Genomic DNA, 15861 nt, shown 5'->3' with positions numbered 1-15861 from the left:
CATTTCAAATTCTTGTGTAATTGGAAAAGACAAATATTATGTAATTTTTAATGTGCTAAAATTTAAAGAATACATTGTGTGTGTCATAGTATGAATATGATCAAAATGTTGAATTATCAATTTATCATCTAATTCCCCAAAGTCTTTACTTAATTTTGTGAACTTCTTAAAGTTTCTCAATTTTAAACATTGAAAGTTTTATCATAAAAATTAAAAAAATAAATAAAAAAAAGCGGGCCAAGTGGTATGCGGGGTGGGTCAGTGTTTTCGACCCGCATAAAGTATGCGGGGCAGGGCGGGCCAAGCCTAAACGGGCCGGACCAGCCCGCATTGCCACCCCTACTAATTATAATCACTTTTTTTACGATAGTAATTTTTTTATTAAATTGTAATATAATTTTTAATTATTGAAATAAAATACTTTTTATAAAAATATAATTATAAAAGTAAATATTTTTTTAAAATTTATTATAAGTTAAACATGTTTTTAGTCTCTGAACTTTGACATGAAGTAAGAATTCATCCATGTCCAAAATTTTAATATATTATTTGGTCCCCAAACTTAAAAAAGAAGAAGAATATAGTCATGTTTAACCCAATTACGTTAAAAGAATTGTATATATGAAACATGTTTTCTAGCTAACATTGAAATGAGAATTGTATATACATATATTTACAGTATATTTACATTAAAATGTATTGTAAATAAAGTATTTTTGTTTTTGTATTTTTTTAATTAGAATATTTAATATTGATTTTTTAATTTAAAAATTACAAACTCAAACACTTTTTTAAACATATTTTTAGCTGTATTTATAAGCTAAAATTATACTCATCAACACTTATATGATTTTCATATGGACTATAATTGTTTGGTGTAACTTTATTGTTCATCTCGTACCATTTATAATATATTTTTTTAAATGACATAATTTCATTTTTAGGCGGAATTACATTTTCACCTCTCGATAATCATTCTCTTACAAATTTTATCACATACGGCCTTTTCAACACATTTTTATCAATATCTTAAATGTAACATAATTCACCCCCTTAAATGTAATATATATATATATATATATATATAGATAACAAATTGTCCCTTCCTTAAACTATTTGTAATTTATGTTTGTGTTTCTATTGGTAATTTATTGATAAATATTTTACGGTAATAACCAAAGCATATTTAACCATTCTTCGTATATTTTTAACATTCTATTTGTATTTTGATTTCAAATTTGTTAAGAAAATCCCTTTCAAGATATTATTGATGATTTTTTAATTTAAAATGCATATAAAAGAAAGTACATGTATGTAAGTTATATTTGACATCAAATTCTGTGTTGAGATTTTCTTTTAATTCTATGATTTGAAGGTCATTTCATGATTCAGACCCATGTACTCCAGAACCAATTTCTGCATGTTGGAAGTGAATTTTGGTATGATATGACTTTTTTTTCTTTATGTCAAACAAACCTAAAATACATCTCCAACTTCCTTCTTAGTCAATTTCTGAACATATTATCAACATTGGTGGACCATACACCCATTTGCTCTTACACAGTACGAGATTTGCTACAAAAACAATGTTTGAGATATTTAATGAGGAACAGGATCTTCTGCAGTTTTTTTTTTTTTTAACTAGATTATTTTCTCGATAAAAAACTGATATAAATATGTTTCTATCACCGTTTAATAGTTTCACATGACTTAAAAATTAAAAATTAAAAATAATTTATTTTTTTCTTTTATTATAATATTTATTTTAAGACCAAAATCGTAACAGAATATTGAATGTGAGAAAAATGAGACAAATTAATTGGGCGGAAAAATAAAAGAGCATTAAAAGGAGCAATTATGGAGAGTAAGAGAGAGTCAAATGCACATCAATGAAGACGCGTGAGACCAGTTTCCTTACAACAAAATCACATGGGTGTTCATTGCCCAAACTAAACTACTAAATGATAAATAAGAAGGACACACTTGTTTTTTTTTTTTGCTTAGCTAGGTAATCACGGTAGGTGTAACTACTTATTTCTTTGGGTGTTTCAACACAAGTGTCTTAAATAATGTGTGATAATTAAATGTAGGGTTAAATATGTTTTTTATTCTCCAAGTTTCACTTAAATTTAAAATTAGTTTTTCTTCCAAATTTTTGACAAATTCGGTCATTCATATTTAAAAGTGCGTGAATTTAGTCATTTAAACCAAAATTTGTTAAGTTTATCTAATGTTTCAAACACATCTCATGATAGTATTTAAATTATTTACACCGTTTGACACATTTTCGCTTCAATGTTAGCTTAAATATTATCATAAAATACGTTTAAAATATCAAATAAACTTAACAAAACTTGATAAGAAATACGCATTTTTAGAAATGAAAGACTAAATTGGTATAAAGTTTCGAATAATGACTAATTTCAAAATTCACTAAAAATTTAGGACCAACAATATATATAATCCTTAAATGTATAGCTTTGAAATTATATAATTTCGTATTTAAATAATGATATTTTTTTGTGTGTTTAAGTAGATAGATGACAATATTATCTAAATGATAATTGTAGCAAATAAAATAGTTTAGGCTTGTGAGTGTTGGACTTAAAAATAGAGTCAAAATGTGGATTGGGATGAGTGCAATATAAACAAAAATTTAAATAACTTTTTATCTCCTTCTTCAAATTTTCCTTTTCGGGTAATCTTGAAACTTTTTTTTTTTCATTTTTTTTTTCAAGAAATTGCCGCTTAAAAAATTCGAGAATAATCATATTAAGTTTTTCTTTTGTAATAATATTTTTCTCCTAAATTCTTTTTTTAGTAAGAGTTACATAAATGTGTGGGTTAGTTGCGGAATATGTTATAACTTTTAAAGTGAAAAGAGATTTCATTTTAATGTTTTTTTTCTTCATTCCTTCTAGAATGTTTAAATACCCTAAAGTACAAAGATACACAAGATAACATAAACTAGTTTTGTTCTATATTTGAAATGCAATGGTCTAGATGATTGTTTGCTTTATTCATAGGATTAGATATACTATGAAATTTCATTAATAGTTTAAGTTGAGTTTTGGTAAAGGTTTTAGTTTTAGAATTTTGACGATTTTAAATGTAATTTTTTTTTTCAAATGACTTAAAGTGTAATGTTTTTTTTTTCTTTTGTGACTTCAATTGTTGAGCCTTGATGGAATGGTTTGGTGCGAAAAAAACGTATTTTTAATTGAAGTGTACAAACAAAATATAATAATTTGAATTAGGATATATAAATTTGATAATTTGACCTTGAGTTTTAGAATTTTTGCGTTTAATTGATGTACCAAGTCTTAAATTGAATTATAGAAATTTTAACCCTGAATAAAATCAATTAGTCACATAGAAGCTAAATTATAGGTTCAAACATAGTTTCCTTGAAGGTAAAGGATGAATAATAAAAACACAGTTTTTTTTTTTTTTTTTATGGTAAGAAGGGAAGATTTTTTGTTTGTAGCTTTTAAATACATATAATATGTTTTGAAATCCAACAAATTTTTACTATTTTATTTTTTGATCATTTTCTTACTTTATAAATATAAAAATGAACTTTTTTAGTAAGCAAAGTACTCATAACAGTATGTTTTCAAATTGTATAAAAATAGGGTTAAATAGGTTTTTTTTCCTTAACTTTTAGTGAATTTTGAAATTAGTCTATTTTAAAACTTTAAACCAATTTAGTTCTTCATTTTTTCGAAATACGTGAATTTAGTCATTTTAATCAAATTTTGTTTTGTTTATTTGATGTTTCGTATGCATTTTAGAATTGTATTTGAGTTGTTTATACTGTTTGACACATTTTTACTTTAATGTTAAGTCAAATACTAATATGAAACTCGTTTGAAATGTCAAATAAACTTAATAAAATTATATTAAAATGACTAAATTCACGTATTTTGAAAGATTAAAAAATGAAGCACTAAATTAATCCAAAATTTTAAAACAGACTAATTCCAAATTTATTGAAAGTTTAGGAAAAAAATATATTTAATTCATAAAAATATATTTCTCTTCAAATACTAAGAGCACACACCTTCCTGAACATGTACTTGGATTTTCTGTGTTATGTTTTGGTCCACCGAACCCATAACTCAGTCCACCTTATTTTTTACTCATCTCACCCCTCGTATAAACTTATACACCACATCATTAAATGAATTAAAATTAAGTGTACACTTATATTTAAGGCTTAAATACCTTTATGGTCCTCATTTTCGTAGTGTTTGTTGTGGATGATTCTCATTTTTATCAAATATTTTTATCGTGTTTAATTTAGTCATTTTCTGTAATGTCGTTTAAATCAGTAACAGAGCACTGTACATGTGTCACTGTTTGTATTACATTGCACGAATTGCTACAATATTGTTGCCTCCAACGATGACAACCAGAAGTAAAAAAAGAAGATTGGACTACACCTGTATAGTACACGTAATATACCCCAATACAATATAATACAAATAGTATCATGTGTACAGTGTTCCGTTACTGATTTAAACGGCGTCATAGAAAATGATTAAATTAAACACGAATTGCAAAAATGATGACTATTTTAAACATTTGGTAGAAATGAGGACCATCCACAACAAACACTACGAGAATGAGGATCATTTTAAACATTTGGTAAAAATGAGGACCATCGGCAACAAACATTACGAAAATGAGGACGAAAAATGTATTTAAGTCTATATTTAAATAATAAATTTTAAATTATTTCATATTCGTGTTTATTACATAAAATATCCTTATAGAAAAAGAATATTAGATATACAATTTATCTTAGTACTAGTTATTTGTTCTCATTTAAATTATTTATTATTTATTAACTAAAATAATTAGATGAATACGTGTTGGTTTAAAAAATTATCGTAACAGATTTGAAAGCATTAAACAAATAAATTACTTAAAATAGTCTTTCCAGTATCTGGGAATAAAGGTGACACACACAACGAAATTATTTTGTTCCGTAAAACGCTTATGTGATGGTGAAATTAGAGGACAAAAATAGAGGAAGAAAAAAAGAGTTTGTGATGAAGTAAGAAATTAAACTTTTTAACAGCTTTTTTTTCTTATTTTATTTTATTCTAATTTTTTTCTTTATAAAATTTGAATATTTCATCTGTTTAGTTTTCATTTTTTTTTTCTGTGACGACCAGTTATTTTATCAATGCATCATTATATGCTTTCATCTATTCTAGTATATATACTTAATAAGAGTGTTATAAGTTATAATAAAAATAAGATAATTCTAAAAACTTATCCTACATAAATATTCGTAAATCATTGTATTTTTGGCAGCTCTGTGTGTAATGTGCTGTGCCTGAAGTCCAACATGAAGAAGGGAGGGAAAGGAAAAACTTACAATTTAAAAGTTTGCATACAAAGTTTTAACTATATATAATATTTCTTTTTAAAAAAACAACACTCAATTATATTTTCATTACGTATCATTATTTATTTATTTATTTAAAGCAAAAAATATTCTATTCCGTTTTCAATAGTTTTTGTAAAGTTATGCTTCACCTAAAGAACCATGCAAGGAGGACCAAAACAGGGAATCGGATATCGTTGTTGTTAGGCCCGCCACATATGAGTTCTCAATTTTAAAAATAATATTTAAGAATAATTCAATAATTAAATTAAATAAATAAATACACTTTATCATAAGGTAACTTTTAACCTTTTCAAAAAATCTTAAACTAGAATATTACATTTTACATCTAACATTATTTTTCTTAGAAATATAAATTTTCCAAGTACATGTTTAAACAAGCAAAGCACCCATGATGTATATTTATATTAGTAAAAAAGTTGAATAAAATATCATGAATTGTTTTCATAAATAATTATTTTAATAAGAAGAGTGAAATATGTTTTTGTCCTTTAACTTTCAATTAAATTTGGAATTAGTTTTGTTTCAAAATTTTGAACTAATTTAGTTTTGCATCCTTAGAAACATGTAGGTTTAGTCTTTTTAATCAAATTTTGTTAAATTTATTTAATGTTTCAAACGCATTTATGACTGTATTTGAGTTGTTTTTACTATTTCACACATTTTCGCTTTAATGTTAAGTTAAATACTATTATCGAAATTTATTTAACATTTCGAACGCATTTCAGGATTGTATTTGAATTATTTATACTGTTTGATACATTTTCACTTTAATGTTAAGTCAAATATTATTATCAATTACGTTTAAAAACGTCAAATAAACCTAATAAAATTTAGTTAAAAGAACTAAATCCATATATTTTAAAATATGAAAGACTAAATTGATCTAAAATTTCAAAGAGGAATTAATTTCAAATTTCACTTAAAATTAAGAAAAAAAACATATTTAAACTTATTTAGAAAGACGTATAACTTCGCATACAAAAATGATATAATGGTTTTTTTTTTTAATGAAAAACGAGATATCGAGTCTAGTATAGGTATAATATACTTGTATAAATAAACCAAATATGCTTATAAAACAATCTAATTTCAATACATTATTAATTACTATTAATTTGTTGCTGTAAAAATTAATCAAATTATAACTTTCAATACAAATATTTAAAAATTAACAAATTTGCAATTTGATGTATGTTTTTTAATGTATACATACATAATTTGTTCCGTTGAGAAGAGTAAGATAGTGAAACTATTCTCGATACTCTATTACGCTTTATCGTCTCTCAACCCAACCCAAGCCAACAACTAGTTAGATTAGAGGGAAGCTTTTGTATTCTACTTGCAACTCTCTCTCTCTCTCTCTCTGCATCGCTTCTTATTGTTCCGATTAGGGCACCCAAACTCGCTCCCTGACTCACAACCTTATCGCTCATCTTTGTTCTTCAGGTACTTTCTCCTCCTTTTATTCTCTTCGCGCTTCTTGATTCCAAACTTCGATCCACTTCATAGTTTCCTTCATTACTATCCTCCTTTGCCGTCACTGCTTAACGTCCTCATCACTGATTAATCTTGTTAGGTTTCTCGGAGGCACTTGATTCCGTGGTTCCGCACTTTTTAAGTGTGGTTTATTATTTTCACTTCAAATTCTGAACGGAATGGGGACTGTGAAATTCGACGCTCGATCAATTTATGTGGAAATGGTTTAATTTGTGGTTGATTACCAGGGAGCAGTGCACGAAATTCTGTTGAATTGTTGAATTTGGTATCAATTAACGCTGTATTCAATCGCTCTTAATTTATCGTGATGTCGTTCGTCATTTGTGCGTAACCTGTTTAAGCTACGTTTTCTTCTTTTCAGTTTTGTTGTCTGTGCTATATATTCGACGTTTTCAGGTTGGTTTAATGTTTGGCTTCTAGAGTCTGCATATCCTTAGACTGCAGAAAGGGGATAAGCATATGTTTATGTATGATAATCTAAGGGTTGAGGATTAATGTGACAATGGAATTCACTGTGTGTGAGCTGTTGTGCTTACTTTGTTATATAGTTGGATACGTCCTTTCAACGGAATCATATCGCATCTGATGTTGTTTTATTCGCATTTTTTTTCTGCCCAGGTTGTTCATTGGTTTAGGAGAGGAACTTTATATTGTTCACACATCTGTTGCTGAATAAAAAAGGGACGGGTGTTTTTCAGCACAGTGATGCCTTTTGGCTTGACGTTCTGAAATCCATGCAATGTCGAGCTTACTTAATGTAATTACTCACGTCCTCCAAAGCAAGAGACCATGTTCGATAGTCTATCTTATTCTTTATTCTTTACTCAGTGTTTGCATTGTCATAGATTGTCAAGTTATTATAATTGAAAATCTTTATTCATCTCTATTGGATACATGGCTTATATGATGGGCCGTTATGATTTTTTTCACATCAACTTTTGAAGTTCTGACTTGCATATTTTTATTAATCTCCTTGTCATTTCTGATCCTTTATCTTTGGTTGTTGTGCTTCACAATTCTATGTATAATAGAATGGTTTTCAAACATTTTTGATTGCTAAAAATCTCACATATAGTCAAACTATAGACTTAAATATCTAGTTTTGTATGTTGAGTTAGGTTTAATTTCACTTTTTAAGATGGACGAGTTTTTTAGACTTATTGACACCCACCCTTGGGTGACTTCTCATCGTGCTCAAGATATTCAATTCGCAGCATGAGGGACTAGGTTGGAGATCACGGTAGCTAGAGATGAAGAGGAAATATCAAATATGAAGGAATGCAAAAATATTTGTAACTAAAGATTGGAAATTCTTCATAAATCCTAATAAAATAAAAAATTCAAATTAAGATATCCAATGCCAGAAGGCTTCTTGGGACATGGTAAGTTGCCTTCTAGATTTGAATTGATAACCATTGGTCATCAGTAAAATTAAACAAACATTCACAAGGTCAGGGATCTACATGAACAAATTCTTTTTGCGCGGACCACAGGTAATTTTTTAAGACGTAAAAGACCTAAATAACAGGACTAAAAGCTATTTAAATATGTTTCTGATTTCTGTGGTAGAGCATCAGGCATAGGGAAAACTCAGAACTTTATATTGCCTTAAACTTAACCTTTAATATGTTGGCACCTACTTAGACTCATTATATCCTGACATTTTTCAACACCTCTGTCTTAGGCAACTTGTGAAGGGAGGCCAACTATGATGGTGTTATAGGCCACAATGGTTTTTTTATATGTTGGAATTTTGGCCTTCTGTATAATCTGTTATCCGCCATTGATAACCTCGGACTCATTATCTTCATAATTGTCCTTTTTATAATGAGTGCTAACCATTTTTGTGTGTGCAATTTACTGGCAATTGACACTTTATGTATGATTAGCATATAGTTGACTGTTGTGAAAATCTATTAAAAAGTAAAATTTCTCTCTTGTTCAATGTTTCATGCCTGATGCATGTTGAACACACTTTGAATGAGCAAAACTTTTTGTAAGTTCTCATACTATTATTGTTATTATTTTTTTGTGTAAGAAATTGTTTCCCATTTCTGGAACGGATCTGTCTAAATTTTAACAGAGTTTTGTTTGCAGTCTTCTCTGAACGGGTCTGCTTCAAATCTTCCAGAAGGTGCTGCTGGGCGTTCCTTTGCTACGTCATTTTCTGGTCAGTCTGGTGTAGCCTCCCCAGTTTTTCATCACTCTGGTGGGAAAATTTTGCTAGATTCAATCCTTTTTCTCCTCTCCTTTAGTTATATAATTGTCAGGTTCTTGCTGCAGGTTCTATTCAGGGATTGCACAACATTCATGGGAGCTATAATGTACCCAATATACCCAGTTCACTTACATCAAGAAACTCAACGTTAAATAGTGTTCCAACTGGGGGAGGAGTTCAACAACCTTCAGCAAGCCTTTCAAGTGGAAGATTTGCATCAAATAATCTACCCGTTGCTCTGTCACAGGTGAACGCATTTCTGTTTGAACATCTTTAGAGTAGTACCTGAAGTTCTGAGCCGATTTACTTCTCGTGTCTGTCATTTATTTTCTGCTGGTGTATAACATGAATGTTTTCATTTGTCTATGCATTTTATTTGCAGCTATCTCATGGAAGCTCCCATGGACATTCAGGAGTCAACAGTAGAGGAGGTATAAGTGTTATAGGAAATCCTGGATTTAATAGTAGCACAAATGGAGTTGCTGGTCCTATTCCTGGGATTCTTCCAACTTCTGCTGCAATTGGTAACCGAAATGCTGTTCCAGGATTGGGAGTATCCCCAATTTTGGGAAATGCAGGTCCTCGAATCACTAGTTCGATGGGAAACATGGTTGGTGCGGGGAACATTGGGAGGATAAGCTCTGGAGGATTGTCTGTTCCTGGCCTCGCTTCTCGGATAAATTTAGGTGGAAATGCTGGATCTGGTGGTTTAGGTGTACAAGGACAGAATCGATTGATAAGTGGTGTTCTTCCACAAGGTATGTTTTGGTAGTCGCAAGAGCAGCATTGAATTGGTGTGTTAATCTTTTTTCCTAAGAAATGCCTGAATGTTTTTAGTTGAGATTTTCTTCAAAAGGGTTAGAATTTTGATATTAGAGCAATGCAGCCTTTGTTGTATATAATTATTTCTTAGCTATATAATTACTTTATATACAGCAAAATTTATTAGCTATAAGGATGAAATTTTCGTATACTAATTTGATTATCATGAACACAATTTTCTTTGTATCTACTTTATAGAATCGGATGACAAGTTGTTTGAGCACCTTGAAATTAGTTATTTGTGACATTCATTGGTCAACATAATGTTTCTTCAGCTGTGACCACTTGACATTTTTTTTTCTTAAATTATTTTCTTTATATATGACTTGTAATAAGGATTAGAGAATAGTATCTATCCAACCCTCCAGTTTTATTCACGGGGAACAATGAAATGCAGATTTTTTGTATTTAAATACATTTTTCCTCCCTTTATAATAATTGTTAATTTTTTATTTCTTCCAATACTTTGAAAAGTGAACTACAGTGTTGCCATTGGTACACAGAGTTTGGTTCCAAAACTGCCTTGATGTGATCTCTTTGATGGTGGGTGCTGTGGTGGACATTACAAAAGCAAGGAGTCCAATAAACAAAGGCACCCATAATTTCATTAGAAATAAAGAGTATAAATCAGGGCAAGTGTAGTAGTATCCCTTATTATCATCTATATTCAGCACATGGCTGGTGTCATTGTGATGCTTTGTGGAAGACACCATTCCTTATCATAGGAAGCACACGTTTCTGAGACCTCTTCGACCTTTTGTCTGAGATGTGTATCAGTTACTCCCATTGAATGAAACAATTATCTTGTCTGTTTGGACACACGTAAGCCTACCTCTTGATACAATTACGACACTTGAGTTGACACGTTAATATGAGTTGTCCCACACTAATATTATTATAAAATTATACTTTTGACCTACAGAAGTCAACTCAAAATAATATAAAATATTAAACAATAATACCTCTCACATTTTGTGAGTCTTGTTATTGTAGAATAACTTAGAATTAATAGATAACCTCATTCTTATTTCGGGGTTTTTGTGAAGTGATAAAGTTCTAGTACCGACTGATATAATTAGAAAGGTGGATATTATCAATTTAGTTTTTCTTTTTTCCTGTTATGTTACTCATGCTTCATTTCATAATGGTTGTTATGTTTGACTGTCGTTGTGTCTGGTGTTTGTGTAGTGGTCCGTGCTTCATAGGTTGCTTCTCTACTGCTCTACTTATTTTGAATTTGTTGTCTCTTTTATGTCACAGTACTATAACCTTTGTTCTGCCAAATTTTACTGGTCTGTCTTTAAAGTACTGTTTATTTTTAGAATTATATAAATTGTTGGATTTAATCGTTTATTTGTTTGATGAACATTAGGTTTTTAAATCCCTTCAATATTGAGTTTATTTGATGTAGATTAAATGTGCTACTTTGTGGTGACAACCACTTTTTGATTCAGGATCTCCACAGGTAATTTCAATGCTAGGAAATTCCTATCCTAGTGCTGGAGGTCCACTTTCTCAAAGTCATGTTCAAACAGTAAATAACTTGAACTCTATGGGGATGCTGAATGATGTGAATTCCGGTGACAGTTCACCTTTTGATATCAATGACTTCCCTCAACTGAGCACTCATCCTAGTTCTGCTGGTGGTCCTCAAGGACAGTTGGGTGTGTGAAGGAAATGTTGTTTTGCTTGATACACTATTCACCTTCCACAAAAAAAGAATAATGTAAACTATAAATTTCAGGTTCTTTACGAAAACAGGGTATTGGAGTTAGTCCCATTGTCCAACAAAACCAAGAGTTTAGTATTCAAAAGGAAGACTTCCCAGCTTTACCAGGATTCAAAGGTGTTGTATGTACATTGTTTGGTTAATATGTGTTAGCTTATGCATTCAGTTGGAAATTTGGCCAGCTTAATCATATTATTTTCTTGTTTTGGAGATTACAAGAACGAAAGCCTTGTTTCACTTGGTGAAGTTGGCTCTATGAATCACACAATGCCATCTATCTTGATTAAAGATCAAATCTTCAGAGATATTATTCACCATCAGATCTATCTTAACAAATTCTTCTAATGTCCGTTTATGTCTGTTTCCCTTCTTCATATGACTAAAAACCACGCAATGTAAATTACCTATTGGTGCTTTCAGTGACCTTTTTTAACCTGTCCAAACATCTTGTACCAATTTTCGGCCATCTTTTTCCCTCAATTGATGTCATAATATTATTTGTACTGTCATTTTGTTTCCTGTCTTTGTTGTATGACCTCATATCCATTTTTAACATTCTCATTTCTTCTACCCATCTTTTTCTCGGCTCCTTAGAGTCCAAATTTATTATCAGAGTATGGGTAGATGAATTGTGATTCCATGTATAATGAAATTTATGCTGCTTCTTGTGGAAGTGCTTCTGGATGTTTGCATGTACATTTTCTTTTTATGTGTATCATCGTTAGGGTTTTGCTTGAGGTTCTTATCATTGTGCATTCTGCATCCATGTTTTGTTGTCATGTTTTTCTGAGTGATTTTTATAGGAGTAAGGGCTCTTTTCTTTGTATTTGGTATATGTGTGACCAGTCATACATTTAGTGAGGATGCTTTAATGGTAGTTGTTTGTATGTGATGACATTCTAATGATATCTTTAAGTTTGCACTTGTGAATCTTTGATGGCTTGTTGGGAATCACGTCTTATTTTGTTCTGTGTGTGATGTCATATTCTAATTATTTTTGGCCAACTTTGTTTATGGAACTGAGAACTGTAATTGATTCAGTTGGCTTCATCATTTTTTTTTACCATGGCATCTGCACACAGGTGGTAATGCAGATTTTGCAATGGATATGTACCAGAAAGAACAACTTCATGATAACGCCGTGTCAATGATGCAATCTCAGCATTTCTCTGTGAGTTTTATGTTGCAATAATGGAGTTATCGTCTCCTTATACATTTCCGTGTATTTATACAAATATTAATGGATCAAAAATCCTTTCTCAGTCTTAATTGCCTTTAATCTGCAGCAGATGGGGCGATCTTCTGGTTTCAGTTTGGGGGGATCATATCCATCACATCGTACACAGCAGCATACCCCTTCAGTCAGTAGTAATGGTGTCTCCTTTTCATCTGTAAACAATCAAGACCTTCTCCATTTGCATGGAACAGATATGTTTCCATCTTCACACTCAACTTATCATTCCCAGGTCAGTTAATTTTCTACTTATAAAAATGAGCGCGTGCTTTGTGTGGCAATGCGTTGAGTCTTTTAATTATTAATATGCACTGAAACACTGAAATGAGTGTAAGTGCCCATTTGAACTGAAATTCAGTATCTCCACCAAAGCAAGTTCCTGACATTCTTATGACTTATGGTTTTTGGTTTAGACCAGTGGACCTCCTGGCATTGGACTAAGGCCTTTAAATTCTCCAAATACGGGTATGGGTTCATATGACCAGCTTATTCAGCAGTATCAACAGCAGCAGAACCAGTCGCAATTCCGCCTTCAGCAAATGTCAGCTGCAAACCAGTCTTTTAGGGATCAGGGCATGAAGTCCATGCAAAGTGCGCAATCTAGTCAAGATCCATTTGGTGCACTTGGCTTGTTCAGTGTAGTCCATATAAGTGATCCTGACCTGAAATATCTTGCTCATGGGATTGATCTCACAACGCTTGGGCTGAATTTGAATTCATCAGAAAATCTTTACAAGACTTTTCGATCACCATGGTCTGATGAACCGGCCAAGGGTGATCCAGAGTTCAGTGTGCTACAATGTTATTATGCTAAACAGCCGCCTGCCCTACATGTGAATGTTCTTTCTTGTGCTTTATAATTTCATTGCCCTTAGCGTTTTGTGTTTTATTGAGGCCGAGTTTTTTGTGTTATGCAGCAAGGTTATTTTTTGAAGTTTTCGGTGGAAACATTGTTTTACATATTTTACAGGTGCTTTTTGAAATCTGATCTTGTTTGCATTCACATTTGACTCGCTTGATATTATAATCAGGGAAAATTGTTCTTTTATTGCAGCATGCCCAAAGATGAAGCACAACTATATGCAGCAAATGAACTGTATGCATTCACGCCCTTGTACCCTTTTTGTTTGGTGTTGTTTTTGGACGATTTAGTCTTAGTTCTGGATTACTTTAGGATTATTACATTCACGTGTTTCTTGGCAACAACATTTTCAATTTGGCAATATTAAACTGTATGTGCGGTTTTTAAAGTTATACCGCTTTGACGACTCTTTGGAAACTACTACTCATTGTTCGATGTGATTAATCTGGGATTCGACTTATTTTATTTTGTCTGGAGTATTCGGATTGTTTTTGTGTGTTTCGTTTTATCGGAGCAATAATTGTTAACGAGGCAGGGTTGTTGCTTGCAGTTACAAACGAGGTTGGTTTTATCATAAAGAACACCGTTTTTGGTTTATAAGAGTTGCCAACATGGAGCCGCTTGTCAAAACAAATACATACGAGAGAGGATCTTACCATTGTTTTGATCCAAATACCTTTGAGACAGTCCGGAAGGTTTGTTTTTGTACTTGTATACTGCATGAGTGGATACGGCATGCCTAAAGTTGTATATAATTTTTTTTTCCAGTATAATTTTTCCTCGTTAGACCTCTAATGGACTGCCTTCTTGCAGGATAATTTTGTTCTTCATTATGAATTGGTGGAAAAGAGACCGTCTTTACCTCAACGTTAAGGGGGAACAAAGAAAACCTTAAATGTAAAGTTTTTACTGGTGGATTTAGTTTGTAGGACGCAAGTCATTTCTCATCATTAGTAGTGATCCGCGTTGATCTTACATTCTCTTCAATCTTGATGCACTGAGAGATGTTATCCTTTTTTTCCCTCAGCCATTAGAGATGTGATCCGCGTTTAGGATAACCTGGCTGTCTGAAAGTAGCAGATATGGATGACCCAATGCACAGAGAAATACACCCCAGATAGATTGGATGCGGTGTTATTAGTTCTTTACAGCATTCATGAAAATTCAACTCTTGAAGGGGAGTTATTTTTAAAGATAAGTAAAAAGCATTAGTTTTGTTAAAATTTATCCTCCCTATTTATGATTAATACGCTTTACCTTTCATTATAAGGTGAACTATTCACTTTAAGAGAAACACTGGGAATATAATCTGACTCTTTCAAATAGTATGCAGTCTTGTTGAATTATATTGAATCTTATGAAGTAATACAGGTTTCACTTTGTAGAAGTGTGTGTCGTGCTTTTTTAATTTCTAGCATATTTGTCAATAGTAGTGCTTGGGAAAGAATTTATTAAGAGTTTTACTAGCATCAAGAGACCAAATAATAGTAAAAAGAAAAAAGCTAAACACTCAACAAATAACCCTTCTAATGTGCGCTTTCTTCCACTAAAGATGATAAATTCATTGTTGCGCAGGCATACGTTTCAACAGAGCATCATGCATAAAATTGCCATGTATTGAATTAAACTTAGGTTATAACATAAGAATTGACACCAGATGTTAATCTGTCATTTTTTTAATTTTACCGGATTGGAAAATATTTATTAGAAATGAAAACTTGACCTATTCATTTTCTTTCTATTTGAAATTTTTGCTCCCAAATATACTGTGCCAGTTGAATTTTGTGACAAGTAAGCGAGGGGATAATGGAAGTGATTTTGACTTAAAGTAATTTTGAATTCGTTAGAAACATGCTTTTTAACCTATCCTAAACATAATTAATTTCATTGAAGAAAATGTGACACTAGCAATATATATATATGAAAAGCCCGATCAAAACTAAAAGAATACAGTTTCTTTTGGTTTATTTCTGTTAGGCCACTCCAAGTCTGTATCTAACTCGGTGATTGCTTTAACTGTAAAAATGCTCCATTTCAGAGACAAAAACGTCGGAATTGGATGTATATATGCTTTGTT

At 31.1% G+C, this 15861-nt stretch overlaps 1 protein-coding gene and 1 non-coding gene across 14 annotated transcripts; one reads left to right on the top strand and one right to left on the bottom strand.

The window, feature by feature from the left end:
* The first annotated feature begins 6680 nt into the window (after nt 1–6680).
* LOC114183091 (putative NOT transcription complex subunit VIP2) lies at nt 6681–15171 on the top strand. Of its 13 annotated transcripts, none has more exons than XM_028069955.2 (16): nt 6681–6868; nt 6999–7184; nt 7538–7676; nt 9017–9089; nt 9203–9384; nt 9520–9568; nt 9683–9895; nt 11414–11623; nt 11704–11805; nt 12771–12859; nt 12975–13154; nt 13336–13755; nt 13840–13892; nt 13977–14018; nt 14335–14479; nt 14598–15171. In XM_028069955.2, the coding sequence occupies exons 3-16, from the start codon at nt 7659–7661 to the stop codon at nt 14655–14657; spliced, it is 1836 nt and encodes a 611-aa protein (XP_027925756.1). In that variant the 5' UTR covers nt 6681–6868; nt 6999–7184; nt 7538–7658; the 3' UTR covers nt 14658–15171. The 13 variants fall into 13 exon arrangements, 12 of the variants coding, with proteins under 12 accessions (XP_027925756.1, XP_027925755.1, XP_027925754.1 ...); XM_028069954.2 differs by having other exon boundaries at nt 9017–9128; nt 12978–13154; XM_028069953.2 differs by having other exon boundaries at nt 9017–9128.
* On the bottom strand, nt 9045–9128 carry LOC114186377 (small nucleolar RNA snoR35). The gene has a single exon (XR_003605037.1). It is a non-coding gene; the product is annotated as a small nucleolar RNA snoR35 (small nucleolar RNA).
* Nucleotides 15172–15861: the final 690 nt, after the last annotated feature.

Source organism: Vigna unguiculata, chromosome 5 (assembly GCF_037176805.1).
Source record: "Vigna unguiculata cultivar grain cowpea cultivar isolate G323 ecotype 2 chromosome 5, ASM3717680v1, whole genome shotgun sequence".
Taxonomy (NCBI): Eukaryota; Viridiplantae; Streptophyta; class Magnoliopsida; order Fabales; family Fabaceae; genus Vigna; species Vigna unguiculata.
The sequence above is the reverse complement of the archived record's forward strand: the minus strand, read 5'-3'. Positions and strand labels throughout refer to the sequence as shown.

What these genes read in the sequence shown, in the direction of transcription:
- LOC114183091 (XM_028069949.2), top strand. An exon ending in TACCCGTTGCTCTGTCACAG is followed by an intron (nt 9,385 to 9,519) that starts GTGAACGCATTT and finishes TTTTATTTGCAG; the next exon opens with CTATCTCATGGAAGCTCCCA. An exon ending in AGCTTTACCAGGATTCAAAG is followed by an intron (nt 11,806 to 12,770) that starts GTGTTGTATGTA and finishes ATCTGCACACAG; the next exon opens with GTGGTAATGCAGATTTTGCA.